Below are 13,613 nucleotides of genomic sequence, written 5' to 3' on the forward strand. Positions count from 1 at the left end.
CGCAACTGACATAGCTCAAGTTGCATAGCTTATTCCAGCTTTAGCCCTGCTGTGTAGATGTACCCCTAGGCTGTGTCTAGACTACACCTCTATGTCGGCAGAGATGTAGATTAAGACATCAAAATTGCTAATGAAGCAGGGATTTAAATATTCCACGCTTCTTTAGCATAAACATGGCCACCACTTTTTTTCGAAACAGAGCTTTTTAAAAAAAACAAAAACAGCAGTCTAGACGCGGATCTGTTGAAACTAAACCCTTTTTCGACAGATCCTGTAAATCTTTTGCCCCATAGAGGGATGGTAACAACTCCCCCTCTACGGGGATTTTTTTTAATACTGCATTTTGGATTATTTACCAATTGCTTTTTGAGCTATTAGAACAGTCACTTCAGTGTGATGCCATCATCATTCATTCATTCACCATTCCGTACAAAATCTCGTGCACTCCTATCATTCTAGTGAGGTGCTGAGGGACCTATGGGAACGTGTAAATATTTGCTTCCAAATTTTTTTTTAAAAGGAACTTATTCCAGTTTCTGCAGGTCACCTTCATGGTTAAGGTCCTGGGACACTCATTCTAGCCACCGAGGGTATGTCTACACAGCAAAGTTATTTTGGAATAACTGCTTATATTCCAAAACAACTATGCAAGTGTCTGCTTAGTAATTCTGTTATTTTGAAATAAATAACAGCTTATTCCGACTTCTGTAAACCTGATTCTATGAAGATTAACACCTATTCTGAAATAGCTATTTGGAAATAAGGCTACACTTCTGCTATTTCAAAATAGCCCCTCACCAGGGCCATTCTAAGTTATTCCTCCTGGGACTCTAAATCGAGATAGCACATCTACATTAGGGAAGAATGCCTCAGACCAATTTTGAGGTTTCCCTGTATTGCAGACATGCTATTTCGAAATAAGCTATTTCGGAATAACTATTCCGGATTATCTTATTCTGAAACAACTGTGCAGTGTAGATGTAGCCAAAGGGTTCTGCCTCCAGTCCTGCCATGGATTTTTCTTATGACTTTAGACATCGTAGCGCCAAGCTTCTCCAGGCCTCAGTTTTCCCCATCTATAAAAAAAAAAATGAGGCCAACACTGGAAGTCAGAAATGTTTCACATTCAAGCTATTTGCAAACATGTATCATTAAGCATATAACGTGAAATCATCTGATTAATCAAATGTAATGTAAAGCTGCTTGAGTCAGACATTTATTAAAAGGAAGCCTTAAAATGTGCCTCTAGTTTAAGTAGGCAGATGGCATAATATGGATGGTTTAAAAAAAAAGTTCTTGGAGATACATGACTCATTTAATTGAAACCATTAGTTTTACTGGCAAACAGCTACATATTTCTGTTCTGTTCATCTGAACAAAGTTCTGAAATTATGACAATATACAACGTCCTCTAGTGTCCTGTATTGACAAAATATGGAAAGGAAACACTTTTTGGGTAACAAGACATTCAGTGCTTCTATCCAGAATACTTTTATTATATGGTTATCATATACATCAGAATTATATTGGGAACATTTACAAATATGCAGAGAGTAGTTCAGAACCTCCATTATTCACAGACGCAGCATACTTAAAGCACTCATTCTACTCAGTTATCTGTTGACTGGTACACAAAATTATTGCTTTAGGATCATACCTCTCAGATTAGAGTTAATCTTCAGTGGCAAGAACTGAGAATTTAAAATAAAAATTAAAAAATCTTAAATACCCTGTATAACATACCTGTGCATAAACCATACGATGTATTTAGCTTACCCCATTACCTTTGAAATACTTACCAAAATTAAAATTTGAAATCCATATATAAAAAAAAGTATTAAAAAGTTCACCATTATATACAAATCCCATTAAATTACACATAAATAAATATGTACATTCAACACAGTTTCCCTTAATACACATAAAGTCTCCCTGGAAATATATTTATATTTATATTTTTTTCCTTAATAGGCAAACAATTTTTTCTTTAAAAAAAAAGTTACAGTATGAGCCTATTTTTTCAAGTTTTTTTCAATTTAAAAACAAGACCTGATATAAATATGTGAATAAAGCTGCAATATCCTTAGAGAGATTTTAAAAGCATTTATTTTCTGTTTGTCCGAGCAATTCTTTGTGGGGTTGGTTGGTCGGTTGATTTTCTAAAAAGTCATTCTAATGCAGGCAACTGCAATTTTTAAAAGCCTGAATATTACCGTAAAATATAAGAAATAAAATATGTCAAATGCATCAAATAGCTCTTTCGGCTATGCTGATTTCAGTTTTTCCTATGATAGTTTGAAAATAAAGCAGAACAGAATGATCTTGATATTATGTTTATAAAAATACACCATGTACATAAATCTGAGTACCATTGTTTAATACTGCATTAGTTATTGTTGGTGTTAAAGACTAAAAACCTGAAGTTTTTCCAGATAATGAAGAACATCCCATCCAAAATCCATATTCCAAAAAATATACATGGTAGCTGGTCACTTCTAGATATTTAGATGTTTTGAAAACTTTACATATCTCGCAATATATTTCCAAAGACTTTTATAGCACCACTTTAATAGCAAAGGATTTTAATACACTTGCACCAGCACTTATCTTCTGGTAACGGATTCCACAGTTAAGGGAGATACTGCAGCTTTAGAAAGACTTGTTTTACAGATCCAGAAGGAGTGAAGATCCTGATTAAGATGTTTTGTTGTTTTAAAAGAGGAAGGGGGAGGAAACTAACAAAATTTCTACATGCCTCGTAGGCAAGAAGATCCCAGTCTGTGTTTTGGAAGAACAGGCTGAAAGTCTGGTTTCCTTCTTACTTCCTGTGCTTATCCATTTTATCAATGTTTTTGTTGGTTTCAGCAGGACTTTGGTCACCAGTGTTCATATATGTTTTGTCTGCTATTTTTAATGCTTCGTTTAGATAGTTTTGGACGGATGTCATGGCAGCACAGATGGCAGCACTCCCAAAGCCATGCGTGATCAGGCTAAAGTGAGTCAAACAGCCCTGGATGCCAGGGTCCAAGATTGGACTAGGTCTAGTGTTTCCAAGGGGAGTTCGATCCTGAGTGAGGAGGTCTGTGAATTCCTTACATATCTGCCTGTAAGACACAAAAGGGTTCACACTTTATGCCAGAAAGTACAAGGCATTCTGTGAGAGGATGTAGGACTGAGCAAAGCAGCAAGATACAGAATCCTTTAAAATGAAATAACCAGCGGTTCAGACTGCGTGTAACAACCACAAAGGGATTTCAGAACTCAATTACGCTCCGTTACAACTACCTCACTGCAAGAATATTTCTCAATTAGGATTAAAGCCTGCGTTGTCAGTTTCTGACAAGCTTTATATACGCATATGTATACATGTGTACCCCCCCCCCCCCACACACACACACTTTCCACAGTATAATCTCTCCTACTTTGGTGTCTGGCTGGTTCTGCTTCATTTTTTTTAAATCAATTTAGGGATAGTGTCTGAGAACTTCCACAGATGCACTTAAGTGATTTACAATAGATTAAAAAGCTGAACTGGGGCATTTAATTTGCCGTCTTCATCAAAACTTCCGATCCTGCAAACACGCACATAACAATACAATTTAACAATACACGTGAATGTTCAATGAGACTACTCAAGCACAAAGTTATTCACATGCATATGTGTTTGCAGGATCAGAGGCCTAAGTTTTAGACATAATTTTAAGTGGCTTTATTCATTACCTGTGCATTGAGAGAACTTCACTAAATCAGCAAGATACACAACATGATGCACATATTTTTTTAAATCTCTCCTATTGCAGAGTACAAAAAGAGTAGTGCTGACATTATGGGGTATGGAGTGCTATATTTAATACAGTGTTCCCTTTAAGCTGAGCGCTTGGGCAGCCACCCAGGAGAGACTCAGATGAAGCCCAGCTGATTAGTAGAGCACCCACACCCAGCAGCATGTATTTCTACCAGGGGTGTGTCTAGACTACAGGGTTTTTTCGAAAAAAGTAGCCTTTTTTCGAAAAAACTTCCCCTGCGTCTAGACTGCTGCCAAGTTCTTTCGAAAGTAAATCGAAAGAACACAAGTTTTTTTGACTGAGGAAAACCCCGTTTTTCGAGGAATAACACCTTTTTTTGAAAGTGCTCTTTTGAAAAAAAGGCACTAGAATGCAAACTGTCCTTTTTCGAAAGAGAGCATTCAGACTGCCTGAGTGCTCTTTCAAAAAAGCAGCTTGCTTTTTCCAAAATACTGGTTGTAGTCTAGATGCTCTTTTTCGAAAGAGGCTTTTTTGGAAGTATCTTTCGAAAAGAAAAAAGCCTCTTTCAAAAGAGGCTTGCAGTTTAGATGTAGCCCAGTGGTGCACATCTGCACATGCTTCAGTACAGATAAAGTTTATTCTCCGGATTGATGGAAAAAAATAGAGGGAATGTTGATTTGAGTGATATGGAACTGATCCAAAGCCCTCTGAAGTCAATGTGGTTCTCTCTTGATACCAGTGGATTTTCATTAGCTCTTATATCCCAAGAGCAGTGTTTCCCAATTTTATTTGGCCATGGAACCCTTTTAAACTCAAAAGAATTTTGTGGAACCCATAAAAACAGCCTTATATATGGAGCTGAAAAAGTAGACCACAAACAAATAAGAATAGTAATAAACACAAGCTAAATAAGGTCATGAGATCAACACAAATGAAAATTGTTTTCAATAAAATTCATAAATGCTTAAATATTAATTATTATTTGTTTAAATCATAAAATGTTATTTTAATGGCATTTTCTCATGGAACCCTTATTTTCACTTTGCAAAACCCCAGGGTTCCATGAAACACCATTTGGGAAACACTGCCCTAGAGTATTCATATTAAACAGATGTAAAAATTCTGAAAGTGACATTTCTATCTATGTTTAAATTTCAACTCTAATAAAGTCTAAAGGATTCTGCTAACTCTGGGGTTATGCTGACTCTGGTATCTGGTACTAGATTCACATAGACCTTTGGTTTTGTTTGTTTCTTATTAAAAGCAAAAATCAAATAGTGTTTTACAGACTACCACATTCTCTCTATCACCCAAAAAGCACTTTCCCCCCCTTAATACTTACTTTGCAGCAAGAAGCATATTTTTCCTGTTAGCCATTTCATTACGGCCCAAGTGCGGTCTGGTTAAATATTCAGCCACTGCTTTGGAAGGAAACTCTGTCTCACAAACATAAGCAAAGTCACGAGCAAGATGCACAGCTTCACCTGGGTGGGGGACATGTTTTAGATCCAATAATTAGACTTTCACTGTTACAATAGAAATATGAGCAAAACCATATAAATTTCAAAATATGCCTCCCCACACACTTTACTGGTATGTTCTTCCCCATACTGTTTGTTATTTCCTAATTAAATAGATCATCTAAATTTGAGGACGAGACACTAAGAAAATCTGCACAATAGGTGCTACAAAAATAATTGTTCTGGTTCCTTTTGTATCCAAGGACAACATACGGGGTCTCTCTGTCTAGCTAAGTTGAATATTTACCAATAGAATTTCACCTTAAAATGATTAAAAGGCATATATTCTTATGGTGGTCAGACAGCTGGCAATTAATTTATGTCAGTAAAATGTTGAAGTTAAATAGACTTTGTAAACTTGTATTAAAACTATCCGCGGATATGTTACCCAATAATAAAGAGACAGACTACTGTTTGTTAGTTAATTAAAACTACCTATTCTAACCAAAATTCTGAATTTTGTTTTGAACTATAGGTTATCTGTAGCATACATGTAATATACAGATTCACTAAAGTATTAGATACACTTTATTTTGACTCTCACAATTCTACTTTTCCGTAAATATTTAATAATAAAGTAAAAATGGGTACAGTATTGAAATGTTAATTTTTAAAAAATGGACAGTGCTATTTTCAAAATATTGTCCACACTTAAATTGCTGCTTCCATTTCTACCAACTATAGCAATACCAACCAGCTGCTTTACAAAAAAAAAAAGGCCAGCTAAATTGATACAGGACCACATACATGCTGCAAATTAAATGAGCTCCAGTTTCCTATCAGGAAGTCAAAAGCTGTAAATCTCATCGTATATGAATGTTTATTAGCAAAGCTTCTGAGGCTGTGATTGAGGTAGGGCCAGTCATTGGGGGTCCACTGCTCTAGTCAGTGCATTTAAACCTCCCAATAGGAAGCCAAACTTGCTATTACATTAAGATCTCAAAATTGGAAAGGCTTCCCCTGCACACACCTCTCTGCCCCCTTCCCAACCATCTCTTCTCTACATACTCCAAAGACTAAATAAACTGGGTCTCACTGGGGAATTTAGAACTGCTTGTATAAAGGAGTTGTTCTCACACCTGTCAATTTCACAACAGTATGGAAATAGCCATGTAGAATCCCTTAGTTTACAGAATAGCTTCAGTGGATTAAAACTGAAGTTAACACAACAGTTTAGGTCACTAGTCACAGTTCAGATATAATCAAGTTTAAAGATAACAATTTAGCAAGATATCCATATTTGATCTGAAAGATGGCATAAAACAAAAAATAACATTTAGATTAGCATTGGGAGGGCTAACAAGCAGCATAGTTTATGTATTGTCTGTAACTTCTTTAACTCCATTCTCTCTATGGGTTTCCTAGACTTAATCAGCATACACAATATTAGGCTTATATAAACTGTAATTCAGACAGGAAAAAGCCCTTTTTTCAATTTTAAAACAAAACAAAATACCCTTTATTCTCCCCTTCCCCCCAATTCACAAACATAGAGGACTGACCTTCTACCAAAGATGTTAATAATGTCACATTTGCAGCTTTCCTTCTACCAGCTGGAAGATTCAAGCCAATTTTATCCAGTTTTTCCCTTAATGATCTGCCACCATTTTTAGATTTGGCTCTGAAAGTAGACAGAGAGAGAGAGAGAGATGTGGCCCTATGTAGCTTCAAGGATGACACACTTGTTATTTTAAAAGATGGGAAATCAAGTTACTGACATTTAATGAAGATCTGTTGGAGGGAGTGGGATAAAATCAGGTTCTCTGTTTTTCAGTGACCTACTTTTAAAGGATCTGACACAAACCCCTTTGTGTAAAACACATCAGAAACCAAATCAAATGTTTTGCCTTTCAGTTTACACTATAATGAAAATATACCAGCTGTAATAAATGAGGCTTAATATGAATTAAATCATATGCAAAAATAAGATTATGAAATATCTCCCTCAACTAATGTACCAAGATACTATCCCAGCCACTTCTTCAGGGAGATGATTTGTCTCTGAAATAAGAAATTTCTCCTTGTGCCATCTCAGTGATGGAATCAGATTTTAAACAGGGAATGAGAATGTATTGTGAGAACTGTTATAGCACCTCACTTTGGGATGTGCCAGAGGTGCAAAGAAAGAGTTTTATTTCCAAAGCCTATTAGAATTCAGTGTTATTTTTTAAAAAAGTTTCATAAAATGTTTTAGACGGTTATTCAAGCTCATTCTGGTACAACCCTTGCAAAAAAGGATCAACAACAGACAGACAGGATTACTAAAATCATGCTGGGGGAAAACAACCTACCTTCTGAGTACTCCTCCTAGCAAGGAGGCATTTAAACATTCTGGAGGTGAGAGCCGTCTTTGAACCTCTGCTACTGTCACTTTATATTTCGATGTGGAACTCAACAGAGAAAGTCTCCCCGGCACAGAGCAAAACACTTCATTGGGATTTATCACCACTCCAATTAAGCCGTCCTTTTGGCAGGGCAAACTCAGTGAGCTGTTTTTTGTTAGTGAAATGGGACCTGTGGGAGTGAGGTGGGAAATCAGGTATTTAATAAAAGGAGGAAATGACAAATCGAAATGGAGCTAAATTTGAGTTTTCTGTTAACCATCCACCACTGGATCTTCTCCTGATCCACAATGCCACAGTTAACCTCAGGACAGCCGACTGACTTTAATGGACTGTCGCTAGTTTTGTTGTCACACACATTTCATGAAAAAACAAAACACAAGAAACTAAGTCCTATGGCTCGGTAACAGTAACAGCTTTAATTTGGGCACCAGATTTCAGGGGGAAAAACCCACTTCCCAGACGCAGGGCGTGTACATGCCTGCCTCTGTAATTTCCACTCCAGGCAGTTGACAAAATGGGGTTTTGCCCGCCAATAGCTTAAACCCAAGTAAATCTGTTAGTCTTTAAGGTGACACAGGACTCCTTTTTTTGCAGATACAGACAAACACAGCTACCTCTCTGATGCATTCCGTTAGGAATAATTATTTTCCTTACATATGCAATGGAAACTCAGCACGCACCAGTGACAATGTCCTGGGAGTTAGCAAATTCAGGCTTATCGAAATGAACGCCAGAGCAGACAAGCATACACAGCGGCAGAGCAGAAACTAGTCTCCTCCGGCTATTGACAAAACCCTTGTTCAAAGAAAGGCACAGAGTTGTCTCCGTCCTCCTTGGAGCAGGAACACATGGGGGGGGGGGGGGAAGCAGTGTTGAATTTCATCTTCCGACTCCACAAATATGGAAGCTCGGTTCAGAGAAGTTACCTCTCTCCCATTAATTACATTCCAGGCTATTCCTGCCCCATATGTCAATATCCACAGCTGAGAACAGTTAATCGCAAGCAAGACTAATGACTTCATCGCTACAATGAGTAGGAGCAACAGCCATGGAACCTCGGCAGGAGCGTATTCGGAAATCTCTCGGATTAACCTACCATCGAAATGTAGCCAGGCTGAGTGATTGCTCTTGGCAACTACGGCAAGACAGGGTTAAACAGCGAAAAGGAGTCGTGTGGACTAGAAAGGAAGGTTCTGAGCGGGTCTATCTGAGCGCAGAATCGCCCTCCGGCGAGCTCATGCGGATCAGCAGAGCTGCCGACAAACCCTCCTGCTTTTCCTCAAATAAATGTGTAGGCGAAGTCCCACCTCAGTCTCTCGAGGAGACTTGCGCTGATTTTTCAAAGCACAAGTGTGGGTGCCAGCAGGCAAACAAGCCCGCAAACGAAGTCGCGAGGTGCTCTGCGCGTGTTTACACAGCTAAACACCATTTCAGTCCTAACCGCTTTCTAGGACCGCTGATTGCGAAGAGCGCTCTGCTAGCTGAACGAAGACTGCACTGAACTAAAACAAACCTGCCTCTGCCTCACATTCTTATCAAAAACAGCCCCCGTGTCACTGTCTACACAAGGAATTCGGGTGGGCATACAATTAAACGCCCGAGCTGCATTGAAATGTCCGTTTCTTGTATTCTTTGGTTAAGCCCGAGAGCAATAAAAACAAGACTGTTTTGCTTTTAGGACTAACAACTCCAAAGTCCAGAATAAGAGACAAGAGGGTGTCAGAGACAGTCCGCTGATGCCACAAATTTAATTTGCTTCCCATCAAAATGGGAAGGTTTACAAATAGAAGCTTTTTTAAATATGCAAGATTCCAAAGGAAGCAAGGCAGTACCCCCAGAGCCCCACTGTTAAATAACCGCCTTAGCTCGCGTTCCTGACACACGCAATCCAGAGTTACAGCAGGGATCATGCAAATAAAGTTCAGGCTCCCTGCCTTGAGACAGGTCCTCCCTCTGGAAAGAAATGGAACAAAACAACGTAGCCACTTGCCAATGTCTCATCTCCTAACCGAGCTGCAGCTACGGACAAAATGAAGCAAATCGCGATGCCATCTACTGACCTTTTCTAATCACTGTCTGGTCGTGCATTAGTAAGTGTTGATCTTCCACGTTCTGGAGAGAGAAGGGGGGGAGTACAGTTCAGAAAGTGACCCTGGAGTTGTCTGTCCTCCCCCCTCCCCATCCTCCTCCCTGCGCCCACTGCTTGGAGCTATCGACTGATGGGGGGAGGGAAATTAGTTCTTCCTGCAAGAAAACCAGCGGAGCTAAACCACAAAGCCGGACCCGCTGCTACAAAGCCCCTCTCGCATACCAAGGCACCAGGGCTGATGCTTTCTGGCCTAATAGTATCCCTCTCTCCCCGCGTCCTTCACCCCCTCTCTAGAGTCGATCACCTGGATTGGAGGCCCAGGTGACCGCTGGGGCTGGCACGGAGGGAGGGGAGAAGCTAGTGGCACTGTGCAGCCGAACGGATAAGACCTCACCTGGCGGAAGGCAGCACGGGCCCCAATGGCCTAGTGGATACGGGGTCAGCCTCCGGCGCTTAAGGTCACAGGCTCTTCCTGAGCTGCTGCAGGAGGCTCAACCCCCCCCCCCCCCCCACGCTCGGGGGACTTACCGGCACCTCCTCCATCTGATGAGCCATCTCGTGCAGCCCCAGGTTCTCGGCCAGCGTAGACGCGTCCAGCCCGTGTCCGTGCGGCAGGAGGAGCTCAGAGCGCCGGTAGGTTTCCCTCCTGCCCCCGGCCGCGCCGCTCTCTAGCGCCGAGAGATGCGGGATAAGGCCAGGCCGGGCATGATGCGCCAGGCCGGAGGGATCCTGACTCTGCCGGCTAGGCCAGGCGGGCTGCTGCTGGTTGGGCGGCGGGGGAGGAGGCTGGTGGAGCGGGTTAATGGAGAAGGGGTCCCCGAGGTGAGCGTAGGGGTCGCTGGACTGGGAGTAAGGCAGCGGCTGGTAGGGGGGCGGGAAATAGGGGGGCTGGAAGTCAGAGGTCCCGGAATGGGAGAGGGGGGGGGCCGGGCTGTACAAGTGCTGGCTGACGGCGGAGAGGTGAGGGAGCCGCGGGTTCCCATTGCTGCTCCCGTCGTGCCGGTCCTGAGGAGCAAAGGACAGAAGCCCGTTAGTGCAGGCAGGTTGGCCGGAGGGGTTCCCACGCCCAATCGCTCGACTGTGGGGGCAGCGCGTCAGGGGCGACTAACTTTTGGGGAACAAGCAGGAAGTCTGGCCAGAGTGTAAACTGCGGAACTCCCCGCGGCTGGAATGGGGCTAGGGTCTGCTCCGCACACACCAGGAGGGTGGCCTCTCACGGAGTCACCCCCCCCCCCCCAAGAAAGCGGGAGAAAAGAAAGGGAAGAAGCTCAAAGTTTAGCTTAGGGATAAGCCTCGTTAGGCAAGTCACCTGGCATGAAGGGCCGGGAGCTAGAAATAAATTTCCCTGGGCTCAGTCTGGGGTGGGATCTGTAAAAAGGCGACTGTTACAGAGTGAGGAACGTGGGGAAACAGTTCAGAAGCGGGGGAAGGCGTGAATCGCCCTTCGTCGCCTTCAGGTCAGCCACATTTCAGACCCTATGGCCGAGTTTAAAACAAATCTTTGAGCGGTCGTTTAAAAAACAGGCTGCAATGAGAAACTTTAGCCACCGACACCCTGCGAGGGGAAGGGCGGCTAACCTGAGTGCAAGCCCTGTTCAAACCTCTCTTATCCGAGTCTCCATCTCGACCCAGATTCCTCGGCCCACGTGCGCTCTGCTTGGGGGCGCACCTAGCAAAAGGGGGGTGGAGGGGGTTCAGATCAGATCCCGAAGAGCTGCCTGGCGCTAGAGGACAACTACTCCTCCGGCTGAACTACCCCCCGATGTAGAGCTCAGCCCCCGAAGCTTAAATGTCCGCACGGAGTTGATCCCGGGATTTAGCAGCTTCTGGCTTCACGGTCATTAAAATAACAGGGCTGGTTAATCAGAGGAGAATGGGGTCCCAATGGAGCGTGAAGTGGGGACTGCAGCTAATCTGTAGGAGCCAAACAGACCAAGCGTGACCAATGGAGCAGAGGAGGAGCCGCTGCCGCTTTCAAAGAGATCAAAAAGCAGGGGGGTGGGTGGGGGCAGTTTCCTAAGGGAAGAGGCTGGGCCGGGGAACGTGGGAATAGCCCGCGCGGGCAGGCACCTGAGCGCTCTGCTAATTACCGCTCGCTGATCCGAGCCTGGCGGCTGGGCTGAGCGGCTCGGAGTCCGGGTTGTAAAGGCAGCCCCCCCCCCCCATGCAAGCCGCGCCCCCATCTGGTCTGAGAGGGGAGAATTCTCCGGGCCAAGGGGCAGCGAGGAGAGGCCCTGGCTCCCGGGCGCGCCAGGCCCAGGATGGCCGCTGAAGCCCCTTCCATCATGCCAAAAGCGCCCATTTGCTGCCACGCAGTCTGTTCCCCCGCCCCCGGTCCTAGCCCGGGTCCCTCTGAACCGGTCCAACAGGCTGGGACACTGGCCGCCCCCTGCTCTCTGACACCAAACTTTTCCCGTCGGGGGGTGGATTCCAGCTCCGACAGTCGCGGCTCGGCGACCCCCTTCCCCCTCCCCTCGCCATGGCCGCACTTTGCTGGACGTGGGACTCGTGCTGTCACGGAAATGGGGAGCAGGAGCGAGCTGCTGCGGATTAACAACAGCCTCTTGGAAAGGAGAAAAAACCCTGAGCGCCCCCTCTCCCAACTTATTTGCTCAGCTCCCCCCCCCCCCCCCCCCAAGCGGCCCAGACTGGCAGGCTCAAAATCAGTGTCTCGTCGGTGATGGGGAGGGCACTTTTTACCCTTTCCTTTGCCCGGGTCCGGTTTTGCTGCCCTTCCCTTCCAGTGTCTGAGCCAGCCGCACATAAGCGAGCAGGCCAAAAGTTTGGCAGTCGCCTGGGGGGTGGCGGGATGCTGCAGCAAACAACGCCCCCGCAGCCAGTGCCTGGGCTGAAAAGGAAGAGATGCGAGGAGAGGACAGGGTAGGAGACCAGCCTGGGAATCCCTGGGAAAGATTCCCAGGGACCGATTCCCTCCCATTCATCTCCCTCCCCACCGGCCAGCTCCTCTGTCCAGCTGGGCAAACTCCCAGGAGCGCTTAGCGAGGAGGAGCCTGTGGTGGGACAGAGGGGGAAGACCCTTTGGCAGCCAGCGGAGAGCTTGTCCAAGCCAGGGAGGGCGGATTGGGCCCTATGTATGTCCATGTGATACACCCCCACACACACACACACAGACACGCACAAACACGCGCGCAAAGCCCTTCCCCCGCCTCCTCCCCGCGTCCCAGGAACTCTCACCTCACAGTCCTCTTCATATTTGACATTATCGGCTAGTTTCCACAACATGGCGTCCAGCGTCCAAAAATACAGAGATAGTAGATCAGCAAAGATCCCCAGCCCCCCAAGCAGTAAATCCAAGTCGGTGCTGGGGAAGAGCCGCTCCCCCGAGTGGGTTGCGTTAGTTGCCAGGCATGGAGAAGGGTGCAGGACGAACCTTCCCTCGAATGGTCACTGAGGTTTTCCCCTGCCCAGACGCCCTTAATGGCAATAGGATTATCATAACTCCTCCCCAGGGATGGCTTGGGAGACCGGGCTCTCATTAGGGGCGGCTCAGAGCCAGCCACTCAGGAGGGATCTCGCAGCTCCTAGCCACTCCTCCTCTGCGCTGGACTGGAGCCTCTCCAGGGCGCACACGCAGGGCTGCGGGGCGCTCAAAGCTGCCCAGGGCGCGTTGCAGCGCGGTCCCAGGCGCGGAAGTAACGCGGCTTTTCGCCACGGGCTTCCCAGCTTCTCTGGCGGTGTCTATGGGGGAAGTGCTGCAAACAGCCAGGAGATGCGCGCAATGGAATTGGGAAGCCCTGAACAGGACCGACCTGTGGCAAAGGGTCTGGCAAGGGGCAGGTGAGCTGAAGTAAGAGGAGTGGGAAGGGGGTTGAAACCCCTACAACGGCGAGCGTCGGAGTAAGGAGGAGAAATGGCTCTAAGCATCCCAGTTTCATCTTTCCAGACATACCTT

The 13,613-nt window shown here is 44.9% G+C and overlaps 1 protein-coding gene across 1 annotated transcript; it reads right to left on the bottom strand.

The window, feature by feature from the left end:
* Nucleotides 1-1,467: 1,467 nt before the first annotated feature.
* Nucleotides 1,468-13,143, bottom strand: TFAP2C (transcription factor AP-2 gamma). The gene is made up of 7 exons (XM_075901157.1): nucleotides 12,896-13,143; nucleotides 10,229-10,705; nucleotides 9,672-9,723; nucleotides 7,558-7,780; nucleotides 6,769-6,887; nucleotides 5,089-5,230; nucleotides 1,468-3,104 (listed from the first exon to the last, which is right to left on the bottom strand). Exons 1-7 carry the CDS (start codon nucleotides 12,941-12,943, stop codon nucleotides 2,819-2,821), a joined length of 1,347 nt encoding a protein of 448 aa, XP_075757272.1. The 5' UTR covers nucleotides 12,944-13,143; the 3' UTR covers nucleotides 1,468-2,818.
* Between the last annotated feature and the right edge of the window lie 470 nt (nucleotides 13,144-13,613).

This window comes from Pelodiscus sinensis, chromosome 18, assembly GCF_049634645.1.
Source record: "Pelodiscus sinensis isolate JC-2024 chromosome 18, ASM4963464v1, whole genome shotgun sequence".
Lineage (NCBI taxonomy): Eukaryota > Metazoa > Chordata > Testudines > Trionychidae > Pelodiscus > Pelodiscus sinensis.